A 25193-nucleotide genomic window follows, 5' to 3' on the forward strand; every position below is an offset into this window, starting at 1 on the left:
GGCTGGGCAGCAAAGAGCACCAGGCCAGGTGGGATTCAGTGTTTAGGGAGAAACCCAGGGCTATGCTCTGCCTGATAAGTGACAGGCTCAGTCTGCAGTTTTCAATAGCTTGCTCTGGCTGCCTAATAGGATGCCAGGCAAACAGCACTGGCTAGCTTTAGGGAATGAGATGAGGGGCAGGAAGGGGTAACGTTGTAAGCAGGAGGGAGGTTCCAGGCATAGGCCAGAAAACCAATACCACACAGGCTGCTAGGATAGGAGGCTGCACATGAGGGAGTGGAGGAGGGTAATTTGGTCACCACCACCCCCAACTGAAGGACACTGAGGACCTAGTGTCAGTACATGCCAGCTGTTCCTGATGGCTTATGTGGTCCCTCACTAAATGGGGCTGAGCACAAGCTGCTCAGGGAATGAGGGACACCAGAGTTATCAACCAACAAAGACTGTACAGTCTTCATAAGGCACAAAAATGCCACCAGAACAGGGCCTAGAGCCCTGTTTGTTCCCTGTGTGTTCAGGCCACCTCCAGTAACCAAGCGTGCTGCTTGGAACTTCCCCCATCAGCCACCAATGAACAGGGCCTAAGGTGGGTACTCTCTACCTGTGCCCTCTCCCATGCGATGCCCTGTTCAAGGGACTCCATCTCCCCAAGACCTTTCCAAGATGCAAGGATGATGTTCCAAAAGCAAAATGCCACTGCTGGGCATACAGCCTGTAGTGATCTGAATGTCATGTATTTGAATACTTGGTCTCCAGTTGGTGGCACTTTTGGGGAAGGTTTAAGAGTGACCTTGCTGAGCCTGGCAGATCTGTGAGTTCGATGCCAGCCTGGTCTATGAATGAGTTCCAGGACAGCCAGGGCTGATACACAGAAAACCTAACCTCCTCCCCCCCCAAAAAGTGACCTTGCTAGAAATAGTATGTCAGCGAGAGGTCAGGCTTTGTGATGTGTATGTGTGTGTGTGTGTGTGTATGCAACCCCCCTTGTGTCTGTATGTAGTTTAAAATGTGAGCCTTCAACCGCTCCAGCCATACCTGCTCCCTCTGCTCCATCATCATGGCCTCTAACCCTCTGGAACCATAAGCCCAAATAGGCTTTCTTCTTGGTCATGGTGTTTTATCACAGCAACAGAAAAGTGACAAAGTAAGTATCAGACTATTGTTGTGACAGGCCTGACATGCTGGTTTTTGGAGGAATGTAGATGACTGGGACTTTGAACTAGAAAAATGGTTGAATGCTATTAAGCAGGGCTTCTAAATTATGTGAGTAGGAACCTGGAAGACAATAGTGCTGAGTGATGTGGACTGTGAAGGCCCAGCTCAAGGTTTCAGAAGGAACAGTATCAGCAGCTAGGCTGGAGACCATTCCTGGAATATTTGGCAGAAACTGTGACTGCCTTCTGTCTTGCCCTAAGAACTACCGAGGCACCGGGCAGTGGTGGCGGTGGTGGTGCAGCACTTGGGAGGCAGAGGCAGGCAGATCTCTGTGAGTTCAAAGCCAGCCTGGTCTACAGAGTGAGTTCCAGGACAGCCAGGGCTTTTACAAAGAGAAATCCTATCTCAAACAAAGACAAAAACAAAACAAACAAACAAAAAACAAAAAACAAAAAACAAAAAACAAAACAAGACAAAAAAAGAAATCCCAAGGCTAAACTGGAAAGCAGTAGTCTCATTTCTTGGTGGAGGTTATTTCAAGGCAGAACCCCATGCCTGCCTGCTGCCATGCTTCCAGACCACAATGGTGTCAGACCAACCCCCTCCACTTATATTTATTTATTTTTATGTGCATTTGGTATTTTGCCTGAATGTATGTCTATGTGAGGCTATTGGATCCCCTGGAATTGGAGTTACAGACAGTTGTGAGCCACCCTATGGGCGCTGGGAATTGAACCTAGGTCCCCTGGAAGATCAGCCAATGCTCTTAACTGCTGAGCTATCTCTCCAGCGCCACTGCCTCCCCGCCACCCTGTTTTTTTGATACAGGGTTTCTTTTCGTAGGCCTGGCTGTTCTGGAACTTGGAACTGTAGACCAGGCTAGACTCGAACTCAGAGATTTGCCTCCCAAGTGCTGGGATTAAAGGTGTGTGCCACCACACCCCAGCTCAATGGTGTCAGATTCTTAACCCTCTGGGTAAGAGCCAAACTCTTCCTTCTAGAAGTGGCTTTGGCCTTGTTTTATCACAGCAATAGAGAAGTAACTAATACACTGCCCACAGAACTGAAAGTAAGAATCTGGACCAGATCAAATCCCTACTCATAGCAGCACTATCCACAGTTGCCAACATATAGATGTAGCCAGCATCTATGTAGACTGATGGACAGAACACGGTCAGCCCAGAAAGTCAATCAACTCAATAAGTAAACACATCTGCAGTCAAGTTGTATACGTGGCATGTGTATTTTATCCCAAGTCAGATACACAGTTAGCCAGGTATGAGATCCTAGCTGAGCATCAATGCCTGAGCTTTTAAACGGTCCTTCTGCTAAAAACCTTTATACCGAGTGGTCCCCAAGTCATTTCTGGGCTTTCTGCTCTTTTGCACAGAGAACTGCAACTGATGGGGTCACATGACCCTAAACAGGGGCAATCAAAAAAGAAGGGTGCTAGGCCCTGATGAACCATGACAGAACTACCTCCTGCTTTGAGGGCCTGAGCAAGTCACCTTCCTGGGAGCATGTGGGTCTCCCCCCATTCATGGACCTGGAAATTCATGGAAACATCAGCTCAGGGCTGCAGTTAAATAGAGGCTTGTTAAGTACTCCAGAACCCAGCAGGAGCTGTAGAAATTCCTAGGCAATGGACCTCAGCCTATTGTGACGTAGTCACAAACTCCATACCCATATACAACAAGCACCTAATGGCAGGTGCATTGATGTCTGAGAGACATGGACAGGCACTCTCTCCAGGTCCCCAGTCTTGGCTTAGCAGGCCTGGAGCCACAACAACTCTACCTCTGAGTTCCTTCCCACACCTGAACATGGCTGCTTGAGTAACACAGAGGGGATCTGTGAACTGAGGCCCCTCTGACCCAGTGATGCTGACAAAACCCAAAACTTCCAGTGCACATCCTGCAGGCACAGGCTCTGAGTAAAGCTGTTGAAGGCCACTTACTCTGCCTGCAAGGGATACTCACATTAGCTTTCCCTGCACATCTGTTACTACAGAATCCTCCACCAGGCATTTTTAGTGCCTGATAGGCCTATGTTATGTGCCTTCAGGCACATGGGAGACAGCTCTGTCAGTATGCCTCAGGAAGCCATTCCAGGAGAGTGACCCTTGATGCCTATCAGAGTATCTATTAAGCTTTTATTGAAGGAAGCCACAAGACCCATATGAATCTGACATGCCACGGGAAGTGACTTAGCTGGGAGAATAACTGCCCTGAATGCCAGAATGTATTTTTCTGGGCAGGGACTCACTGTGTTGGCCAAACTGGCACTAAATTCCTGGGCTCAAGCAACCTTCCAGCCTTAGCAGCCTCAGCGCAGGGATACAGGCTATGTATGTTAGTTTTTTCTGTTTGGTTTAGTTTCGTTTTGAGACAGGGTTTTTCTGTATAGCCCTGGCTGTCCTGGAACTCACTCTGTAGACCAGGATGGCCTAGAACTCACAGAGATTCGCCTGTCTCTGCCTCCCAAATGCTGGGACTATAAAAGGTATGCACCACCATGCCCAGCCTGGCCTATGTTAGTTTTTTATAAACTTGACACAAGCTAGAGTCATCCGAGAAGAGGGAACCTCAACTGAAGAAGAAAAAATGCCCCCATCAGACTGACCTGTGGGCAAGCCTATGGGTCATTTCCTTGATTGATGTGGGAAGGCGCAGCCCACTGTGGGCAGCAACACCTGGGCAGATGGTCCTGGGAAAGAAAGCAAACTGAGCAGGTCAGGAAGAATAAATAAGCCAGTAAGCAGCCATCCTCCATGGCCTCTGCTTCAGGTCCTGTCTTGGCTTCTCCTGATGACAGACAAATACACACAACCCCACACCTCCTGCCAAATTGCTTTTGGTCATGGTCTTCATTACAGCAAAGAAAACCAAACTAAAACACAATTCTAGCGTGGAACTTATTGTTAGTGTTTTTTGTTTGTTTCTGTTTTGTTTTGGATACAAAGTCTCTATATCTCTGGCTGTCCTGGGACTGTATGGCCTTGAACTCACAGAGATTCACTTGCCTCCGCCTCTTAAGTGCTGGGATTAAAGGCCTGCACCATCACATCCAGTGTTAGCTTGGAATTCATTTAAAAGCCGAACATACTACCTCCTAATGTTCTGGGCTATATCTTCTATGTGTGGAACATATACTATATTCCTACCATAGGTCTCCCTCCCCCCAAGACAGGAGACACTGTATCAAGGACAGCTGTCAACAGTGCCTTAACTACTATGTTCCGAAAACCAAGGTGAATCAAAGAATAGTATATAGTATCCACAGCCTCAAGATCACAAGGCCACTTGTGGATGCTAAGGCTCTTGGGAGCTGTGAGCCACTGGGAGTCTGTCCTACAGAGGATCAGGCCAGTGCTGGAAGGAATGCTCTAAGAAGGGACAGAACTACCCACAGTCACTGGGCTGCAGAAGGCTTGATGGGACTCACTGCTTCCATCTGCTGCTGATCCATGTAAATTTTACCCACGTCTGCTGTGGGATGGTCTGTATGTCAAATGTGTTGCTGATTGGTCAATAAATAAATCACTGATTGGCCAGTGGCCAGGCAGGAAGTATAGGCGGGACAAGGAGGAGAATAAAGCTGGGAAGTGGAAGGCTGAGTCAGAGAGACACTGCCAGCCGCCACGATGACAAACAGCATGTGAAGATGCCGGTAAGCCACGAGCCACGGGGCAAGGTATAGATTTATGGGAATGGATTAATTTAAGACATAAGAACAGTTAGCAAGAAGCCTGCCACGGCCATACAGTTTGTAAGTAATATAAGTCTCCGTGTTTACTTGGTCGGGTCTGAGAGGCTGTGGGACTGGCAGGTGAGAGAGATTTGTCCTGACTGTGGGCCAGGCAGGAAAACTCTAGCTACACATGTCCTCATTCTAGTAAGAGGGTCCTGGGGTAACTTTCCCACTGGAAGCAAAAACTACTCCATCACTGTGTCTTCACCTTTACCCATCCTAGGAAGCACATACTGGGCCACCACTGCAAAGACATAGTCCCAAATCCATCTGGGGAAGGAGGCTGCATTTTACAAATGTACAACAATCAAGGCCTGCCCAAGGCCACAAGGTTCACAGGACTAGACTTGGGGGGTGGGGCTTGAAAACATGTCCATTCAGGACCTCTGAACTTTGTCTTCTCCAGAGGAACTGAGGAAAACACACCTCACTATACATAACAGGACCAGCTGCCTACAAGGCCATCACCAGCTGGGGTGCCATGTGTGAGCTGAAGTGGGTGTGGCTGACTGGGTTTTTAAGGTAGGGGAATATCCTCTAAACTACTACTCTAGTCACACAGGTGTCAGATGGATCAAAATGCAGCTCAGAACAAAGACAACAGAGCACTTCATCCTAAGGCTCAAGACACACGTCAGATTTCTATCTCAAAGTCAACTTGAAATAGGTACCTGTGCTGTAAGGAAATGACAGGTCCACAAAGAGAACTGTGGTAACTGGACAGACACAGAACACAGAAGAGGACAGACTCAGAACACAGAAGAGGAAGGCCCCCGTGGGCATTTATTTTCATTTTATAAAATTAATTAATTAATTAGTTAATTTAGTGTGTGTGTGTGTGTGTGTGTGTGTGTGTGTGTGTGTGTTTTGCCTGTGTGTATATACGTGGACCACATGCATACCTGGTATTCTTAGAGTCTGAAGAAGGCATCCTGGAACTGTAGGTGCAGATGGTTATGAGCCACCACATCAGTGCTAGGAATTCTACAAAAGCAGCTAGCCCCATATTTGTTAGTTTTGGGGGGGAGGGGTGCTGGGAATGGAATCAGCTAGGCAAGTGCTCTATCTCTCCACCCAGCCATCGTGACTGGAGGCACACAGAGTTGAGCCTAGCTTCACCCCCAGCTCCTCACAGACATATCCAGATAGGATAGCATGAACAGCAGACTGCACATACAGGCAAATGGGGAGAAGAGCAGATACAAGATGCTGAGGATGGAAGGAGATGGGCACAGAGCAGACCCATGAGTGCTGGAGGAGGGGGACAAAAGGTTCATCCTCCAGATGAAGACCCTCAGAAGGGAGCAGTAGCAGCAATGGCAGCCCTGTGATCATCAAGTACTTCACCACGTGTCTTTCTTAGCACAACAAGCTGAAGCCTATGTCATCCCACAGGCCAACTCTGCCTCTCCATCGTTCACTACAAATGCAAGCCAGTCAAGTACACCATCCAGAGCCGCTGGTCTGGGCCACCTCCAGATGGGCATGGTCAGGAGGAACATGGTTGCCAGAAGGAAAGGCTCCTGTGACTCTAGGCACTTGACTAACCAGAAAAAGAAACCCATGCTGTTGGCACAAAGCAGCCTGAAGATGCCGTGAGGATGGTTTCCTCTCTCAGAGAGCAGGGGAACAAATGGCATTCCGAGGCCTAGTTAATTCTGAGTAGCCCAGTGGTGAGGTCAGCCACCTGGGTGGAGTGGCCAGGAGATAAGCTGCTGGCTTCCCAAGGGGAGGCATCTGCTCTCCAACATGGGGGAAAGCCATCTGCAGGCACAGGTCCAAAGTCATCCGGGTTATATCCTGGCACAGTGCTGACAGGTGGGCACAGACTAGAGTGCTCAATGCTAATGATGAAGAAAATAACACACCATTCCTGTTGGGGAGCAAGCAGGTACACAGACAGTTCTGCCTGTCCTGCCCCTTCCTTGAAGGGTTCACAGTGTGGATGCACTAAGAGCTATGCTGACGAGCCAGGAGAGCAGGCCACCTAAGCCCTACAGCCCTAGAACCCCCAGTCAAGCTCCAGACCAAACACAACCTGTGTCCCAGCTCAGTCTGCAAAGAATGTGGTCAAGGAGAAAGGAGAGAAACATTCCAGAAGCCAGCTGCAAGAGCGGACACTGTCCTGCAGCCTGCAACCCAGCTAGAGTCAACAGGCACCAGGGCAGCCAGTTCTCCACCTGTACACACCAAACCTTGTGCTCTTCAGCACCGTGGGAGTCCTGTCCCATCCAAGCTAGTATGGGTGCTAGAGCTGCTCTCAAGAACCTTGGGAATCAGTTATCAAGAATTAACTTATACAAACTTAAACAAAACAAAACTCAAGGCTGGAGAGATGGCTCAGCAGTTAAGAGCACTAGCTGCTCTTCTAGAGGACCGGGGTTCAATTCCCAGCACCCACATGGTAGCTCACAACTGTCTATAACTCCAGTTCCAGGGGATCCGACATCTTCACACAGGCAAAACACCAATGCACATAAAATAAATAAAATTTTTTTAAAAAAAGAAAATTCTACACACTATTTCCTGTTGACTTTATTTATCCCATTATTTATCCCATCTTGGTTTCTGTAGATCCTCATGTATACATTTGGAGCAAATGGTGTAGAGCAGGCAGCTCTTCCCAGCCTCAGGAAGCCAGCCACTGGTGGGAATGCAGGACACCCGAAGATACGCTAACAGGGCTGTACCTATGAGCCCTGAAGTCTGCAAAAGCCCTGATACTGTGAATGAAGTTGGTTTTTTCCTCTCACATGTTATGTGTATGTACACTATGTATGCATGTGTGGCAGTCAGAGGACAGCTTGCAGACATCAGTTCTCTCCTGCACTGTGTGTGTCTAGGGAGAAGTCAGGTCGTCAGGTAGGCACCTTGCCAGCCATTTCCTCAACAATACAGTACAGCAACCACACACATATTGTTCAGCATGTAATAGGTAAAAACTACTCTGAGATGATTCAGAACATACGTGGCTGGCCATAGTCACATAGCACTTGGGAGGCTAAGGTAGAAATGTCAGGAGTTCAAGGCCAGCCTGTTTCAAAACTCCAAATATATATGTAAATAAATCAATTACTTGTGGGTATTTGTAATTATGTACAGACTAGGCATTTTATGTAAGAAACTTCAGTATCCATGTACTTGGTACCCACGGTTCTGGAACTAACAGGGGGTGATCAGGTATAGGTGTGACACACTTTGTCCAGTGGGTTTCTCTGAAGAACTCACCACTGCTACACTGATAACACATTGCATGAATGAATGGTTGTTTTGAAATACTTGAAATAAGTCTGAATGAAATTAAAATCCATTTGCATGATTATATTTCACATTCATACAAATGAAGACAGAAGGATCTAGATCTAGATATGCCAACTCCTGTAACTTTTTTTTTTTTTTTGAGACAGGGTCTCTCTACATAGACCAAACTGGCCTGGAACTCACTGGAACTCAGATTCTGTCCACTTCTGGGATTTAGATGTGCACTACCACACTCAGCTCCCAGCAAAGTTTCCAACATTGACTAAGAAGAAGCTTCTAAGTTCTTATTCTATTCTCTACAACATCATCAAAGCCACATCTTAACACACAAAAAGCAATCTTTATGAAACAATCTTCTTTAAAACAAAACACCAAATCAGTAGGGATGAATGGTGCACACCTTTACCCAGCACTTAGGAAGCAGAGGCAGGCAGGTCTCTGTGAGTTCGAGGCCAGCCTGGTCTACAGAGCAAGTTCCAGGATAGCCAGGGCTACACAGAGAGACCATGTTCTAATTAGGGTTTCTATTGCTGTGATGAAACACAATAACCAAAAGCAAGTAGAGGAGGAAACGGTTTACTTGTTTTACACTTTCATTGTAGTCCATCACTGAAGGAAGTCAGGAAAGGAACTAACACAGGGCAGGACCTAGAGGCAGAAGCTGATAAAAAGTCCATGGAGGAGTGTTGCTTACTGGCTTGTTCAGCCTGCTTTCTTATAGAACCCAGAATCACAATGTGCTGGGCCCTCCCCCACCAATCACTAATTAAGAAAATGCTTTAAATGCTTGCCTACAGCCCTGTGTTTTAGAACCGCCCCCCCAACATACATACATACATACATACATACACACACACACACACACATACACACACACACACACACACACCCCGTTTCTCTGTGTAGCCCTGGCTGGCCTCGAACTCAGAGATCTGCCTGCCTCTGCCTGAGTTCTGAGTGCTGGAATTAAAGGCATTTGCAGCAGCCCCCACCCATATGGAAGCATTTTCTTAACTGAAGTTTCCTCCTCTCAGATGACTTCAACCTGTGTCACATTGACATAAAACTAACTAGCAGAACATGTCTCAAAATACAAAACAATAATAACAAAAAAAAAATCAATATTGTCAATACTGTCCACTACAATCTCAGGACCATTCCCTAATACAGTGGTTCTCAACCTTCCTAATGCTGTGACCCTTTAATACAGCTCCTCATATTGTGGTGACCACCAAACAAAGTATTTCGTTGCTACTTCATAACTGTTATTTTGCTACTATTATGAATCGTGATGTAAATATCTGATCTGTGACCCCTGTGAAAGGGTCTTTCTGACTCCCTAGGGGTTGCTACGCACATGTCAAGAACCACTGCTGTAGAGGCTAGAACAGTAACTGACTTGCTCTATCACTCAAGCATGTATGTTGGGATTTGAAGTTTCTTACCCCTATGCCTCATTGCTCCAGCTTCTCCCATATACCAATGAACACAAGTGATGGTATGATTATCCCACTGCCCCTATACTGCTACTGAAAATCCTCCTGCATAGTAAATACGTTTCCATACGTAAGTTATAATTATGGGGTCAAAGGACCAGAGCATGGCTATGGCTCTTGCCACAAAAGTTTCCAAAAGGGTGGCAATGGCTCTGAGCTGCAGGCAAGGTGCCTGGGAAATGTTAAACAGCATGGCCAGTCCAGCCTTGGCCTGCCTGCCACCACCATTCTTCCCATGTATCTGAGGAGTAGGTATGCTTTCTGAGTATCAAGGATGCCAACATTTCTCTGCCCATGGTCTCTTCAATTGTTAACTTTGAATACTTTCTCTACACAGGAAACCCCCTACCCTACATTTCTATCTTGATCCCCTGTCTGCCGCTGCAGCACACAGGGACTGGGAGAATTTCAGTCAGGTCTGCAACCTGAATGTGCCAATCTTCCAAAGAAATGTGCCTTGTCTGGTACAGTGGCACAAGCCTACCATCCAAGCAGGAGGAGGAGGCTGAGGCAGGAGGATCATGGGATTCAGGCCAGCCTGGATTACTCTGTGTGACAACAAAATAAAGATGGTGATACCTTCCTTCTTGAAGTGTCTTCCCTTCTTGGACAGTCTCTCCAGTGTGTAGAACTGGTTATCACCATTGTCATTCCTAAGGACTGTCTGAGCAAGCAAGCACAGCACCTGTGGAAACTAGCCAGCCGCCTACACTCTCTTCCTGGGGAAAGATCCTGTTCCCAGAAGAGAGGGAAGAGGCTCCACCGGTTCAGCTCCTACCTGGGGAACTACTGACAAGACAGGCCCGCCCTTCCTTTTACATAGACTTGTGGTGATGCACACACATCCGATGTGATTTGTCCGAAGGGCACAACTCTAAGACAGAGCTGGAGAGATCCAACCCAGGCTGAACCACCTATTTCTTGCAGATTAAATGTTATTTCTTCCCATCCATCCTCCTTTTATCAGGGTAGGATACAGGGAGAGCCTCAGAGGATTTCATCAAGCCCCACCATCAACACATACTTGAACACTTAGAATCTCATCACAAGACCCCACAAGGCTGGAGGTGAGCCACTCAAGAGCTCCTGTGACACCACAGAAACCACATTTGGCTAAAGGGGACAGCATACCCTCTGCACCACAGAAGCCTAAGTGCTCAAGGCCCAAAAAGTATCCACGCAGGAGGGGCACTGGTGTCCTGGGTACCTTTCTATGTAGCAGTTGTGCCTCCTGATGAGTGCAGGTTTCCAGCCCCACGATGGAGAGTGGTCAGCTGCAGAGCCTCACCAGGCCTTATTGTTTTATCTGTAAGGTGGCCTGCCTAGCACAAGTGAGCACACAGTGAGAACTGACAATACTCTGGTGGCCATTTCTCGTGTCCCTTAAGAGGCTTCTTAGCAAGGAGCAGGGAGTGTGGTGTCTTCTAGCACCCCCCACCCCCTACCCCCTACCCAGCACTCAAGAGGCTGACAGGAGTAACATCTCCAGGCCAGCATGGTCTACATACTGAAGCCCTCCCTGTCTAAAAACAAGACGAGTTACAGGAAGTATGTGGGGGACTTCGGAACAGAAGTCCATCCTGAAAGTCTACTGGCCCAGATAGAGTCACGGGCCTGCCCTGGCCTATTCTAGCTGCCTGACCTCTGGAAACAAGTCCCTAACCCCCTTCCTCATGGGACAGGGAGACAGTACATCCCTCACGAGCAGGATGACTGAACAGAAGCCAAGCACTGCTACCACCATCACACCTCAGACCACACAGGGTGACACTAGCCCATATCATGATAGGCACCCAAGCTTGGAAACATTAAGACACTCTCACTCCAAGATCACTAGTAAGCAACCAAGATGACCAAGAGCATGTATACTCATGCAGGCCCAAAGGGTTCAACATATCAGGTCCTGCCCAACAGCCTGCACAACCTCAACACTCAGCGAGAGTGGGTAACACACACAGGTCAGATGAACTGCAGGAGAAACCAAGATGGTGGGTCCTCCAAAAGAGCCTACCAAATCCTGCCACCACAACCCCCATACTGTCAAGTGCATGCTATGCCCAGGCCTCATGAAACCCCCAAACCTAACCCATTCTCCTCAGCTTAGGCACTACTGTGCTCAGGAGCTGATCCACCAGCCGAGGTCTGAGTCAGAGCCTGGGACCCAAAGCACTCACACAATTCTGTTCTGACTCTCATTGTTTGAGGGACAGAAAAGCCAACTCCAAGGGGGAACAGTCAGCTCACTAGGCAGGCCTGACCCAGCAACAAGCATCTCACGCCTCTTCCACCTACATCAACGCCAACTCCATCAACAGAGTGCTACAACTTACACAGGCTCCAATGGATTGTAGTGCTTCCCTGAGCTAATCACTGGCCAGGAAGATAGAGTCCTACAACTGGCCAGACTGAGGTGCTGGACTGGACAGCAGTGGAGCTGGATGGCCAGCTGTGTGTTATTAGCATGTTAGCACCCAAGACCCCGGCCATTGCATGCCCACTCTCAACAGCCTCCAGAGTCAGTGGCATCTACATCCTCCTAAGAAAAGGTTGCAAACCTAAGCTTTCCTAAGGTGGAAGGCAAACAGTGATACCAGGTTACAAGAGAAATAGACTGTCTTCATCATATGCCACCCAAGGAACTGTGGGTCCTTGGTAGTAAGCAGTGAGTTCCACCAGATAAACACCCCAATCCTGGTTTGTAGCAACTGGCTCTGAGACTAACCAAGAGGAGATACAGGGCCATACAACTGACTATTCTAAAAGCCCCAAGATCCAGCCTCCTGGAATAGGAGAGCCCAGGATCCTTTCAGGTGGCCTAGAATAGTAGACCACAACACCAAAGAACACAGCTCAGCACACCCAGGGCCGAGGGGAAGGGGCATCTACTTAAGACTGGGCTGCCTGGACATGGGGTGTCCAGGAAGAGTGCTGGACAGACAAGGCCCAACAACACAAGAGGAGAGCTTTAAAGCCACATGAGGGCTCAAATGGTACTGGTAAAGCCAAAATGATGGGTAGGGGACAGCGGGTACCCCAGAAGGGGATGCACACAAAAAGGGAACGCCAACATAGTTAGAAGGCAAGGGCCAAGGCTCACTGGGAGGCTGCATCATGATGGGTACAAAGGCAATGTAGCAACCCAGGAAGGCATTTTGGAGTGACAAACACAGCAGGTACTCTGGAGCCCAGGATGGCTCATTCTACAAAGCAGACAATGCCACTTTACATTCCCTATCTGGTGGCATAAAAACCACATCTGAGACTGGGGCCAGTCCACGTCCCTAGTTCCTAGAAAGACTAGTGCAATGTGAGTTCCAACCATCCACAGCAGCAACCCATACAAACATAATTAGTCAAATGCACCATGGTGTGGTCTCCTAATCCCAGTCCAGACCAGGGTGGCCAACCTGTTGGTCTTGCAGTCTCCACCTTCAGGACTCTCCTGGGGCACCTACTGTTTCTATCTGCTCAGTAGACCCTGCTTCTTCTGGAAACTTCCTATGAGGATTGGCACTTTCTTACAGCCCCATCCCCACCGAAATTGGAGACAAGACAGTGATTGCACACAACAATTACTTGGCCTGGTCCAGGAGGAGCTGCTGTTTTTGCCACCATGTGGAGGAAGCCTACCCATGCTTGAGCACACCCCCCCACACACACACACATGTACATGATGACACTGAGAGCAACATAAAATGTGGTTCCCTCCCCTTCTCCCACCTCAACTTTAACCCCAAACTACAGTAATAACTCAGCTTTGGGAGGAGGGAAAACGTGACCCGGTAGAACAAGAGTTTGGCAGCCTGGACAGGGGATACTCAACACCCCATTCCTGGGAAGCCATATCCAAGTTCTTCCTAGGCAGCCACCAGTTGTCAGAGTGGGAACTCAGCTCCTTTAAAACCAGTGACAGCAGCACCCATTCACAAACCTCCTTGGTACCAGCTAGCCCTAAGCTGCCAGCACCTAGCAAGAGCAGAGAGCCACCAGCTCTCATGTTGCCCAGAGCGGCCACACAACAAGCATCCTTGAGCCTGTTGTCTGGTCAACCTAAGGGAAGTAGCAGCCTGGAAGCACAGATACCAGTTTCCAGTTCCCCATGTTAACCAGGGGGATGAAACAGACAAGAGGAAACAGGCAGGGCAATCAGACCAAACCAGACCTCCTGCTCCCAAGCCTAGGGCCCCTCCATCCACACAGGGTGTAGGCTCTGACCTGGGGCCCTTGTGTGGACAATAGGTCTGAGCTCTGCAGTTCCTCAAGTAACAGGGAAAATGATTTTCAGCACCAAGGGACACTCATCCACAGTGAGGGCCAAAGTGGCAATCCACCACACCTGCACCAAGCTAACAGCTTGGCACCTGGGGGTGATCACAGGCAAATTCAGAGCTTGCAATAAAACCCTAACAGGCAGCACTTAGGCCTCTCTTCTTGCACACCACCCTCTACTTAACTCTGGACTTTCCATCTCAGCTGGTCTCACTGGCCCTCTAGAGGCAGCCCTCCAGACCCTGCCATGGGCCCAGCTAATGGATGATGCTATCACATCAGACATCGGAATAAAGCAAGTGCTCTGTTGAAGGAGCCCCCAAAGGTAAAGCAGCAAGCTGCACAGCTGAGTTAGCCAGAATGTAAGGATGGGTGTTCAGCCACGAGCCAGCTAAACGAAGTTTCGAAATGGTGAAGACTAGCGAGCCAAAGGCTACCTTCCCATCTAACAGCAGGCCCCACAGCAGACACTACAGGTAAGACCAGGCAGTATTCACCCTAAGTGGATTCCACAATGGCTAGCTCTGAAAACAGGCCAGGGGAGGTGGCTTAGCCAGTAGAGGTGCTTGCTGCCTGTCCCACGCAAGCCCTGACAACCTGAGTTTTTTTGCCCCCCCCCCCCAACCTACATAAAGATAGGAGAACCAACTCTATCAAGTTGTCCTCTAACCTCCACACAAGTGCCATGGTATACCTGGTCCCTCTACACCCAATGCCAAGTGTAATGGTACATGTCTTTAATCTCAGCACTCAAGAGACAGAGGTAGGCAGATCTCTGAGTTCAAGGCCAGCCTAGTCTACAGAGTGAGTTCCAGGACAGCCAGGGCTACACAGAAAAACATTATCTTGAAAAAGAATAAATCAGGCCGGGCAGTGGTGGCGCACGCCTTTAATCCCAGCACTGGGAGGCAGAGGCAGGCGGATCTTTGTGAGTTCAAGGCCAGCCTGGTCTAAAGAGTAAGACCCAGGAAAGGCGCAAAGCTATACAGAGAAACCCTGTCTCGAAAAACAAAAACAAAAACAAAAAAAAGAGAGAGAGAGAGAGAGAGAGAGAGAGAGAGAAAGAATAAATCAAGCAAGCAAGCAAACTAAACAAGACAGGCTACCCGTTACCATGGTAACTAGAGTTCATCCCAAGGAAGATGTAGCCACCGAACCTAACAGTCAGGCCAGGACTTAATGAAGGAGGTGAGGCACAATAAGCCATCCCAGAGACAAACTCCAGCCCCAGCCGAAGAGTCTGTGTCACACACACACACACCATCCCTTAGGATTGCTTTGCCGTCACACACACCCCAATTATTGGGTCCACCCAGCTCAGGTTGGAGTGGCTACTGCCTTACCCCTCACACAAGACTCACAAGAGTGTAGTGGCTGACCACAAGCAAAGATGTCAGTGGAGCCACCATCACTATCCACAGTGCGCTCTCAGCAACTCACCAACCACTGATGTGTGCACTACAGAGCTCCTGACCAGAGTCAAGACGAGCAGTCAAGACACTGCACAAGGCAGAGGGGCCAAGGGTCTCTGTAATTAGGCCTCCTTCCTTTCTACCTTCCCGCAGTAGTGACACTACTCAGTAGTCACACTGAAGGGAAGTCTATGGGAACACAGTAAAATCCAAAAGACTCCAAGTATGAAGCACTTCTATGCCCAAACATTTTAGGTAAGGGACACTCGGTCTGTTTGACTCTCCTCTCAGATAAGCTCAGAGGTGACTGTGGCCTGGCCTAAAGATTGGAACCTGAAGCTAGGCATGATGGCACATGCCTTTAATCCTAGCACTCAGGAGGCAGGGGCAGGGAGATCTCTATGAGTTTGATGCCAGTGTTGAGGCCTACATAGCAAGTTTCTGACCAGCCAAGGCTACAGCAAGACCTTTCTCAAAAAAAAAAAAAAGGGGGGGGGCACTGGGTGGTGGTGGCACCCACATTTAATCCCAGCACTCAGGAGGCAAAGGCAGGCAGGCAGATCTCTGTGAATTCAAGGCTAGCCTGGTCTACAAAATGAGTTCCAGGACAGCCAAGACTGTTACACAGAGAAACCCTCTCTCAAAAAATCAAAACAAAAAAAAACAAAAAAGGCTGAGACACGAACAGGAGGCAGAGAGGCATTCTGTGTGCCCACTGCCCTTTTACAGGTAACAGGGCAAGCAAGCAGCAGGACTAAGCTCCAATGTCAGCCTGATTCCATCTAGCCATGTGGCCGCCAAGCCTCAGTTCCCACAGCAGACATCTGCCTCACAAGACTTCCATGCATGTGCTTTGAATGCACGTGAAGCACTGAAAGCTGCCAGCACCTGACATCCACCTGCTCAGATGGGAGCTGAGACAGTTCCAAACCAGCCCCTTTCCCAGACAACCCAGCAGGCACTGGGAGGAGCTTGTAAGCACATAGAAAAGGCAGAAAACAAGACCCTTAATCGAAGGTGGGTGTGGGGCAGGCTACTAGTTACAAGCAGTTGGAAGTCTGAGGAGGATCCCTTGAGCTCAGACATTCAAGGCTAGCCAAAACACAACAACCAGGGGAGAGTGGAAAGATGGCTCAGTGGTTAGGAACACTTACTTGCTGATCTTCCAGTGCTTCTGAGTTAGGGATCAGCACCCATGTCAGATGACTCACAACTACCTGTAACTCCAGCTCCAAAAAAATCTCGTTCTCTTACACGTAGGCACGCACACACGCTGCAGCCCATCATAGTTGTGCACGCCTTTAGTCCCAGCACTACGGATGCAGAGGCCAGCCTGGTCTACATAATGAGTTCCACGACATCAAGAGCTACACAGTAAGACTTTGCCTCTAAATAAATAAATAAATAAAAATGGGAACCTGTGCAGTGAGCTTTAGTGGTTTTAAACAACGAATGTTACACAGGAAGAAAATGTGTATTTCAAAAGGAATGATTTCCAAAAAAGAGGGAGCTATGGGGATAAATGGGGCTCCCCACCAGAAGGACTACAAAAGTTGATTCCCAGGTGTCAAATACAGGCGAGACCCGCTTTCTTGTCTAAGATGATTCCCAGCTGAAAATGTCACTTCAGAGCCACACCCAAATTTGAGAACTTTAAAAAACAACAACAAAACAGCTACACAAAGCACACCAAAAGATGACAGACGACTGGAAAGCTAAAATAAAAATGGGTTCTTGCATTCAAAACCATTTGGAGCCTGGAGTTTAAAGTAAGTGAAAGGGGTGTGCTGGAGAGACCCCTAGCAATTCCCAGGACCCTAGTAGCTTCAGCACAGCTCACACCTCCAGTAGCTCCAGCTCTAGAGGACAGGATGCCCTCTTCTGGCCTCCTCAGGCACCTGCACCAATATGGCATACACATCACTCAGACACATAAATACAAATCAATTTTTTTTTTTTTTTAAGTAAAAGGGTGAACGTTGCAAGAACCAGGAAGTGAATATATATATACAAACAAAACACTTCAAACCACTATAGTGGAGGCTCTGAGCTAGAGCTCAGCTCTGCAGGAAGACAGGCTGGGCAGTACTGAGCCCATGCTTCAGGGTCACCCAGCACTACTAGTTAGAGACCCAGTTTGCTTAGTCTCTCCTGGCCCCTTAGCTAAAGACAAGCGCCCATTTTCAGGGTAAAAGAGAAAGCAAATGTTCTCCTCTGTGCCTGGAAGCCAGTGTGCTCATCTAGCAACACTGGCTGTTACAACTGCTGCTGCCAACAGAAGACACCATGCCTACCTCTGAGCTCAGGGGAAACCTTTTTAAAAATTTATTTATTTTGAGACAACATTTGTGTATAGCCCTGGCTGGCCTAGAATTCACCATATAGACAAGGCTGGTCTGGAAATGAAGAGATCCTCCTGCCTCTGCCTCCCAAATGCTGCATGAGATTAAAGGCATACATCACCAAAGCCTGCAGAACCTTCTGTGCTGATGGTCCTGGGCTTACCAGGCTTCCCAGCTCCAATGGATGGATTCAGAAAAGTGCTGAAGCTCCCCAGCTCAGAAGCTGTAACCCCAGATGCCTGGCAGGCCTGCATCCCTAGAGGGGACATCGCATCACCTCATCTGAAGTGTGGCCCTCCCTTCAACAATCCATAGAGAACCACAGAAGCTTGGGGAACTAGACGGCCATTACACAGCCCAAGGGGTCCTGGTGGCCCTGGACTTCATAGCCTGCTAACCATTCAAGACAGCCCTAAGGGCAAGCAGGGCTTTCTCCCAGGATTCCTGTCTTCCACCCTTGGTCTACACTCACATAGTACCACATCACTTCAGATAGGGTGCTCACCTATAGTACCAGCTGCCTAGAAGGTTTAGGCAAGAGTTCCAGGGTAGCCCAAAGCAGAAGAGCAAGCTACCAACTAAAAAAGAAAAAGAAAATGAAGTTTTAGCCTCAGCCCACATCCAAGACCTCCAGGAGTTCTCTCAGACAGCTTGAAATGTACACAGCCTCATCCTGGAGTCCACAGGACAAACCGCTCAGTGACTGACCAACTGGACTACTTCTTCCAAGTCTATTCCCTTTGTACCAGAGACAAACCAAGAGCTAACCGCCGGCACCTGCTATTACACATTTAATTCTAAACTTCCAGATGACAGTATCCCAGAGAGTCATTTTATGCTCTCAAGAATTCTATCTTGAGCAGAGCAGTCAGTGGTGGCCTTCAGGAGGTAGAGGCAGGTAGATCTCTGAGTTCTAGGCCTGCCTGGTCTACAGAGAGAGTTCCAGGACAGCCAGGGCTACACAGAGAAACCCTGTCTTGAAAAACAAAAACAAAAAGAATTCTATCTTGGGCTAAAGAGATGGTTCAGAGGTTAAGAGCTCTTGCTGTCCTTACACAGGACCTGGGTTTAGTTCCCAGCACCCACATGGTGACTTACGAACCTCCATAAGCACATTTATAGTGCACATACACATATGCAGGCAAAACACTCATCCATATAAATTAAGTCAATCTTTTTTTTTAATATTAATTTAAAAATGTCAAGTTGAGTAGCGTTAGTGCATGCCTTTAATCTCAGTACTCAAGAAGCAGAGGGATTCTGTCTCAAAAAAAAAATCTTTTGGAGGCTGGGGAGATGGCTCAGCAGTTGAGAGGACCCAAGAGGACCAGCACCCACATCAAGATACTCACAACCACTCCTGGAGACATGATGCCCTCTTCTGGCTCCCCAGGAACCTGCACACATATGGCATACACACACACACAATTTTTTTTTTTTTTTTTTTAAAGAATCCTACCTTTGTCTAGCAAGATGGCTCAGCAAGTACAGGCAGTGTGACACAAGCCTAGCAACCAGAGTTCAACCTCTAGAACCCACATAAACATGGAGGGAGAAAACTGAGTCCACAAAATTGTCCTCTGACCTTCACAGATGTACCATAACTTGCAATTCTCTCCCATCAGGCACACACAAGCATGTACACAAGCATACTTAACAAAACAAAAAGAATCCTACTTGCAAATAAAGACACAGGGAAACTGTTCCACTTCGGTTCAAGAGTTGCAGCCCTATGGCCAGACATGCACACACAGCACACCATTTTGGCCTCCCTTGCCAGACTCCAGGTCCCCAAAGGCAGGGACTGAGTACACTTAAGTCTGCCTACCACCCCAAGCACTATAAGCACTAGAGAGAAATAGCTCTGCCACCTTCTCAGATTTACCACAATTTTCCCTTGATGATGAAGACGTAACTGCATGGCCTCCCAGACCTGAGACTGGGAGGACAGTTAGACACAGTGCAGGTTCACTCACTCAGGAAAGGCATCCTATTTCATACGACCCTAAACCAGGGAACACATGTGTCCTGAGAATGAAAGGAGTATAGACAAAGTAAGGCCACCCAGAAAACACACTGCCTGCTTGCTACCTGCTGCCCAAACTCAGCTGCCTATTCTCACAACCAGCAACTATGGGGCCAGGCAGCTTGAGGGCAGCTCACCCCCAGGAAATGAAAAGGAGCAGCCCCCAGCTTCAGATGTCTGTTATGAGAAGCAGATTCTCAGCAGTCAAGCTGGGGCCAGTTTGGGATCTAGTGGTGTTGATGACTGCTAGAGTAGATGCCCCTTCACCCAACCCTAATCCTGGCACCCTGAGGTGTCTGTCTGCCACGAATACCAACATCCTAAATCAAGGGACAATACAATACTTTTAGATCTGTGTCCAGGACAAAAGTCCCTTTCTCCAAGCTAGTGTTAGGACAGTTCTCCAGGCCTCTAGGACCTCCAGCTTTGGGGACCCTCTAAAAACTCTCTGAGGACAGTCTTCAGAGAGACAAAATGTCAAACAAAACAGGATTCCAAAGTGACACTTGTTACCTTGTTTCCCAAAGTTAGAACTGCCACACTGCTCTTCTCCTGAATCTTAGTCACAGTAGAGAACAAGAGGAACACCACTGTACAGGACCAGGCAGAACTGACACACTAAGCTCCTGTATCCTCTTTTCAGCAGGATCACTGGCATTTAAGTTAGTGTCAAGAGCTGTCACTTTGCAGCAGAAAGCAAAGCTGGAGCACAGACAAGGCAAAGTTCCATGCTTGTTGGCACTGGGAAAGAGCCCCTGTGATGCTAACAGGTTCCTCTCTCCCAGTTCCAATCACAGGACTGGCGGGCCAGCCTCCCCTACTCAGTAAAAGTATCGGCTCAGGACACCCTTCCACCAGGCTAACATTTCGATATGACAGGAGCTAACTGCAAAGGGTGCTCTGAGCCAGGGCCTTAATGCAAGGCCAGCATGAAAGCACACTGCCTCCTGGCTCTTCACACCAGCTCACCCTGCTTCATGCCTTGTCCAAAGTCAGGTCTTCATTTCTCAACCACACACAATACTACTCAGTGTCAAAAGCGCTATCACTTAACCCTGGGTAAGTCCCTAACTCTAAGCCAGTCACCTTGCATGAAGTCGGTAAGAAACAAAAGCATCTTGTCCTCTCCTGACCACAGCAGACATCACTAGCACTATGCTGTCAAAAAGGCAACTGGCTTCATCCCACCTCCCTTTATGGGGCTATTGGGAAGAACGAACAGAACACACTGCTGGGGTACCATACAAATTAACTAGGGGTGTACATTATCTCCTTAAACAGCTGGAAAAGTTCACACAATCCATCTTGCATGAATTCCTGAAGCAAGCACAGAAGGCCTTGCAGAACAACTCATGAAGCCACTGCAGCCCTTTCAGATTGAACCTAGGTCTGGAAGAAGCTCTTCTAAGACTGCCCACCAGTTACTCTGCTGCAAGAAACTCGCAGGCCGGCAGAGGCAAATGACTCCAAGTGATGGCCATGGTGCCTGCTTCTTCAGGAGTGAGAGGAAGACAGCGGCTCCTGGGATCTCCTGCTCCAGAGCCTAGCAATGGTTGGATCAAGTCCTTCTTTACAAGCCTTCTCTGGCCTCCCACTGCTTTGCACCCAGGACCACAGACCTGTTTTGGCAAGCCCCATGCTGGATCACCAATTAGCTTTCCATGAGGCTACACTGTCCTTCCATTGTCTTGAAAAGTGAAATCTGTTAGCTACAAGGTCACACCCACATTCCCCACAGACACATCTCAAGCCACCTGTGATTTTCTCAGTCACCAAGGCTCCCGTTAGGTCATTCCACAGCTGGCCTTCAGGACATAGAGCAGTCCCAGGGCTTCTTAAGAAAATGGGGGCTTGAGTTACAGGTTCAAGAGTTGAAACGAGCATGGAGAAAGGGATCAGGACTCTTCTCTAGGAAAGGAGGCAAGACATGGAACATCCATGAGGACCCAATATCTCAGGAAGACATGGCTTTCCTCAAACAGGGAAGGCATCACAGGACCAAGAACCTTGTCCCTGGCCAAAGGGGGACTCACTATGATTCCTGTGACAGTGTAAGTCATACCCTTCGCTGTTATTCATAAGATTACAAGCAGATGTACAGCATACTTTAGAGACTGTCAACACCGAGCTAACACACTGAGGTAACTGAAGCTTCCAGAGTTCTGGAAGTCTGTTATCCATCTTTTGGAAGGGAGAGGGGGACTTCCTGAAGCACGGAGCAGAAATGGCTTTCCTCTGGAGACCTCCTTGGTCAAGGAGCTGGTCAGTCAGATGTCGTTCCCAACTTCAGAGGCTGTGAACAGTAGGTCAGCTGCCTGGCACTGACTTTCCAAGCAACAGCTAAATTTGTTGGCCACAATTGCACGCTCATAAAGGTACACATTAAATGACACCAATCTCTGTCACTTCTCTCTGAAGAGGGTTAATTTTAGTGTAAGCTCTTCAACTCTGTCCCCGTTTTGTGTTTTTTTCCATGAACATCTTAAATATGTGTCAATTACCAAGTGGTGGAACTCATAACTGGGCAGAGCAGATCAGAGAGTCCTGTGCCAGCACACAGCTCTTACCTGGGCCCTGAGCAATCCAGAGAAAGTGCAAATGACTGGGTACCCTTCGATGCCTCAGGAAGAGATCAAGGACAGTCCTCCAGGCTGAGTTCTACAAAGAGGTCCTGCAAAGCCAGCACCTGTCACATACACATAGCAGTGCTCATGGATGGGAAAAAACTTCCCTCCTCACTCAGAGACAAGTTCTCAACTCCAACCACCACAATGAAGTCACATCACTACAGCCCTTTGAGATATACACTCCACTCGAAGTAACTAACCCACAGGCCAATGAGTATAGTGACACTTAGGCCCAAGGGAAGACTCAAGAAACTAAGTTTGGAGGCCAGGCATAGTGGCGCATGTCTTTAATCTCAACACTCAGAAGGCAGAGGTAGGTAGATCCACTGTCTACACACAGTGGGTTCCAGATACTCTGTTTTAAGCACCCACACCTATCCCTGTGCCAAAAAAGAAAAACTAAAACTTGGGCCCTCTACTTTCCTTCTTTTACCCCCAAAAGAACCCTTTTAGTCAAAGTCTTACCTAACACTTGGACCGCCAAGGTCCTGTCCCATCTGATCTACAGCATCATGTCTGAATGTCAAAGCACTTGCTGATCCCAACACTCTCACAGGCAGCAGTCAGGATCCCTGATAATTTCTTAGCAAAGGAGTGAATACACAGAATTTAAGAATTACACTGTGGAAGCTGGACAGTGGTGGTGCACATCTTTGGGTGGTGCAGTACTTGGGAGGCAGAGGCAAGCAGATCTCTGAGTTCGAGGCCAGCCTGGTCTACAAGATGAGTTCCAGGACAGCCAAGGCTACACTGAGGAAACCCTGTCTCAGGAAAAAAAAAAAAAAAATTACACTGTGCACATTGTGGCTTCAGAAAAGATGCAAAAGCTACCGAGGCTACGTTTTCATATCACTTGCTTTTACCTTTTAACATCCCAATCATGTAATTGCAGTAACATCAGTAAATGGCAAAAAAAAAAAAAAAAAAAAGAAAGAAAAAAGAAAAAAAAACTTAAAAAGACTTTAGAAGATTTTATCTAGCCTGTCCCTACTCCACCCCCAAAAATGTCTAAAATATTTGCTAAATCAGTATCAAGGTGATCTTAATGAGGCCTGTCAGGAAGACAAGAATTCAGAGATCAGGACACCTCCATTTCTACCAAGACTGAACAAACCAATGTGAAGTCTTCTGAACACACCAGAATACAGCATATTGCTAAGAGTAATAAGCCAAAAAAATAAACAACACCTTGATCAAACCTCAGTTACCTGACCAAGCCCAAGATGATTTTTTTTCTTCCATCTCGAGCATATTAAAAAGGGATCTCAAAGGCCACTTCCTGGTCTCCCAGCAACACTTCATACCTGGATGCCTGTGCATCTTTCCATGGCCCTGCTCCTCCCAGGAACAAGGACCCCCGCCCCACATACACATACACACATTGCCAACAAACCTTTTAGAAACAACACAAGAACAGATGAGATTAGTCTATGCTCACACGGGAAAAAAAGGGTGTCCCTCTGCTCACAGGACCCTTAGCAGAGAGAAATGAGACATGAAGTGACCCCTTACAGTTAACTCTTGACAGCTAGAGACCAAAGCACCAGGCTGAGTCCCTGAGGTGAGGCAAGAGCGATGGAAAGAGGACCGGAAGGTAGGGATGAGAGAACAACCGACTGTGATGGGCCAAATTCAGTACCGAAACCCCAGGCTCTGGATTCTGGTCAGACGCGCAATGAGGCATTTAGGCCCAGAAAGGTGACAGGAAGGATCCCATCCTTTGCAGGGTCGTCCTTCCTAGGTAGCGACCCCAGGAGGGGTTTAACAGAGGTATGTCCAGTCTCAGAAAAGAGGGGAGGCTCTCCAGGGATCCCAAGCAGCAAGAATGGGGACAGGGCGGGCCTATGGTTCTCTCCGAGTCCAAGAAGGCGATTTCAGCCAGAAAACGGAAAAGCGAAGAGAAGGAAAAGCCGAGACTCCAGAGACGCGGGCTCCCCGAGTCATCGAGGGGGCACTAGTTGCTTCCCACCTTGCCCCCCGCAGGGAGGCCCTCCGGGGGGTCTCAAGTCCCGAGGTCGAGGAGAGGCAGGGGGGGCACGGTGGGGAGCACCAAGGGCGGCCAGGCAGAGGCAACCGAGGAGAACCAATTCTGATCTCAGCCCCAGCGGTCCCTCAGTCCAGGCCGCGTGAAGCCTCGGCCTCAGGTACCCTGAGCAGCCGAGCTGCCTGCCTTGTCTGCGGTCCCCGAACCCGGGAGAACGAGAGGCCGAGATGGCAGCGGCTGTGGCGGGCAGGGCGCCGCCGGGAGAGGCCCCCTGACCGGGGGTGCGTCGGAGGGGGAGGGTCCCGGCACATGCGGCCTCGGTCCCCGATCTCGAGGCAGTCACTTACGTTGCTCTGGGAGTCGATGGCCTGCAGCAGCCGGTCCCTCATCTGCTGCGGAGACGCCGGAGCCGCTGTCATTGCCTGGGCGAAGCGGGGGGGAGCGGCCGGGCCGGCGGGCGGGCGGGCTGAGGCGGGGGGACGCGGGTCAGTCACTCGCCAGCCTCCGGGAACGGAGCCTCATGTTCCCCGCGGCGCCGGAGGAGGTCGGGGCGCTCGGGGAGATGGCGGAAGACGGAGGGAAGCGGAGGGGACCGGAGCTCGGGCCCCGGACCGCCGCCGCCGCCGCCGCCGCCGCCGCCGCCGCCGCCGCCGCCGCCGAGCAAGGAGGAGGAGGAGCCGACGGAGGAGCCGCCGCCAACACCGCCGCCGCCTCGAGAACCAAACTCCAGTGAGCTGCCCCCGCGCTGAGCACTCTGGGTAACCCGCGCCGCACGCAGCGTCGGCGCCACGCTGAGGAGGTTGGGAGATGAGGGCGGGCGGAGACGCTGGATTTGGGAGGGGCTGGCTCGTGAGCCCTCCCATTGCTTCTG

General features: G+C 49.1%; 1 protein-coding gene across 1 annotated transcript in view; it reads right to left on the reverse strand.

Annotated features, from left to right (window-relative positions):
- Med26 (mediator complex subunit 26) overlaps window positions 1-24948 on the reverse strand; it is a 43954-nt gene extending 19006 nt beyond the window's left edge. Inside the window, exon 1 of the mRNA XM_059244265.1 lies at window positions 24670-24948. Within this exon, the coding sequence (XP_059100248.1) occupies window positions 24670-24741 (72 nt within the window). The 5' untranslated portion in view covers window positions 24742-24948. The remainder of the gene's footprint in view (window positions 1-24669) is intronic.
- Between the last annotated feature and the right edge of the window lie 245 nt (window positions 24949-25193).

Source organism: Peromyscus eremicus, chromosome 17, assembly GCF_949786415.1.
Source record: "Peromyscus eremicus chromosome 17, PerEre_H2_v1, whole genome shotgun sequence".
Lineage (NCBI taxonomy): Eukaryota > Metazoa > Chordata > Mammalia > Rodentia > Cricetidae > Peromyscus > Peromyscus eremicus.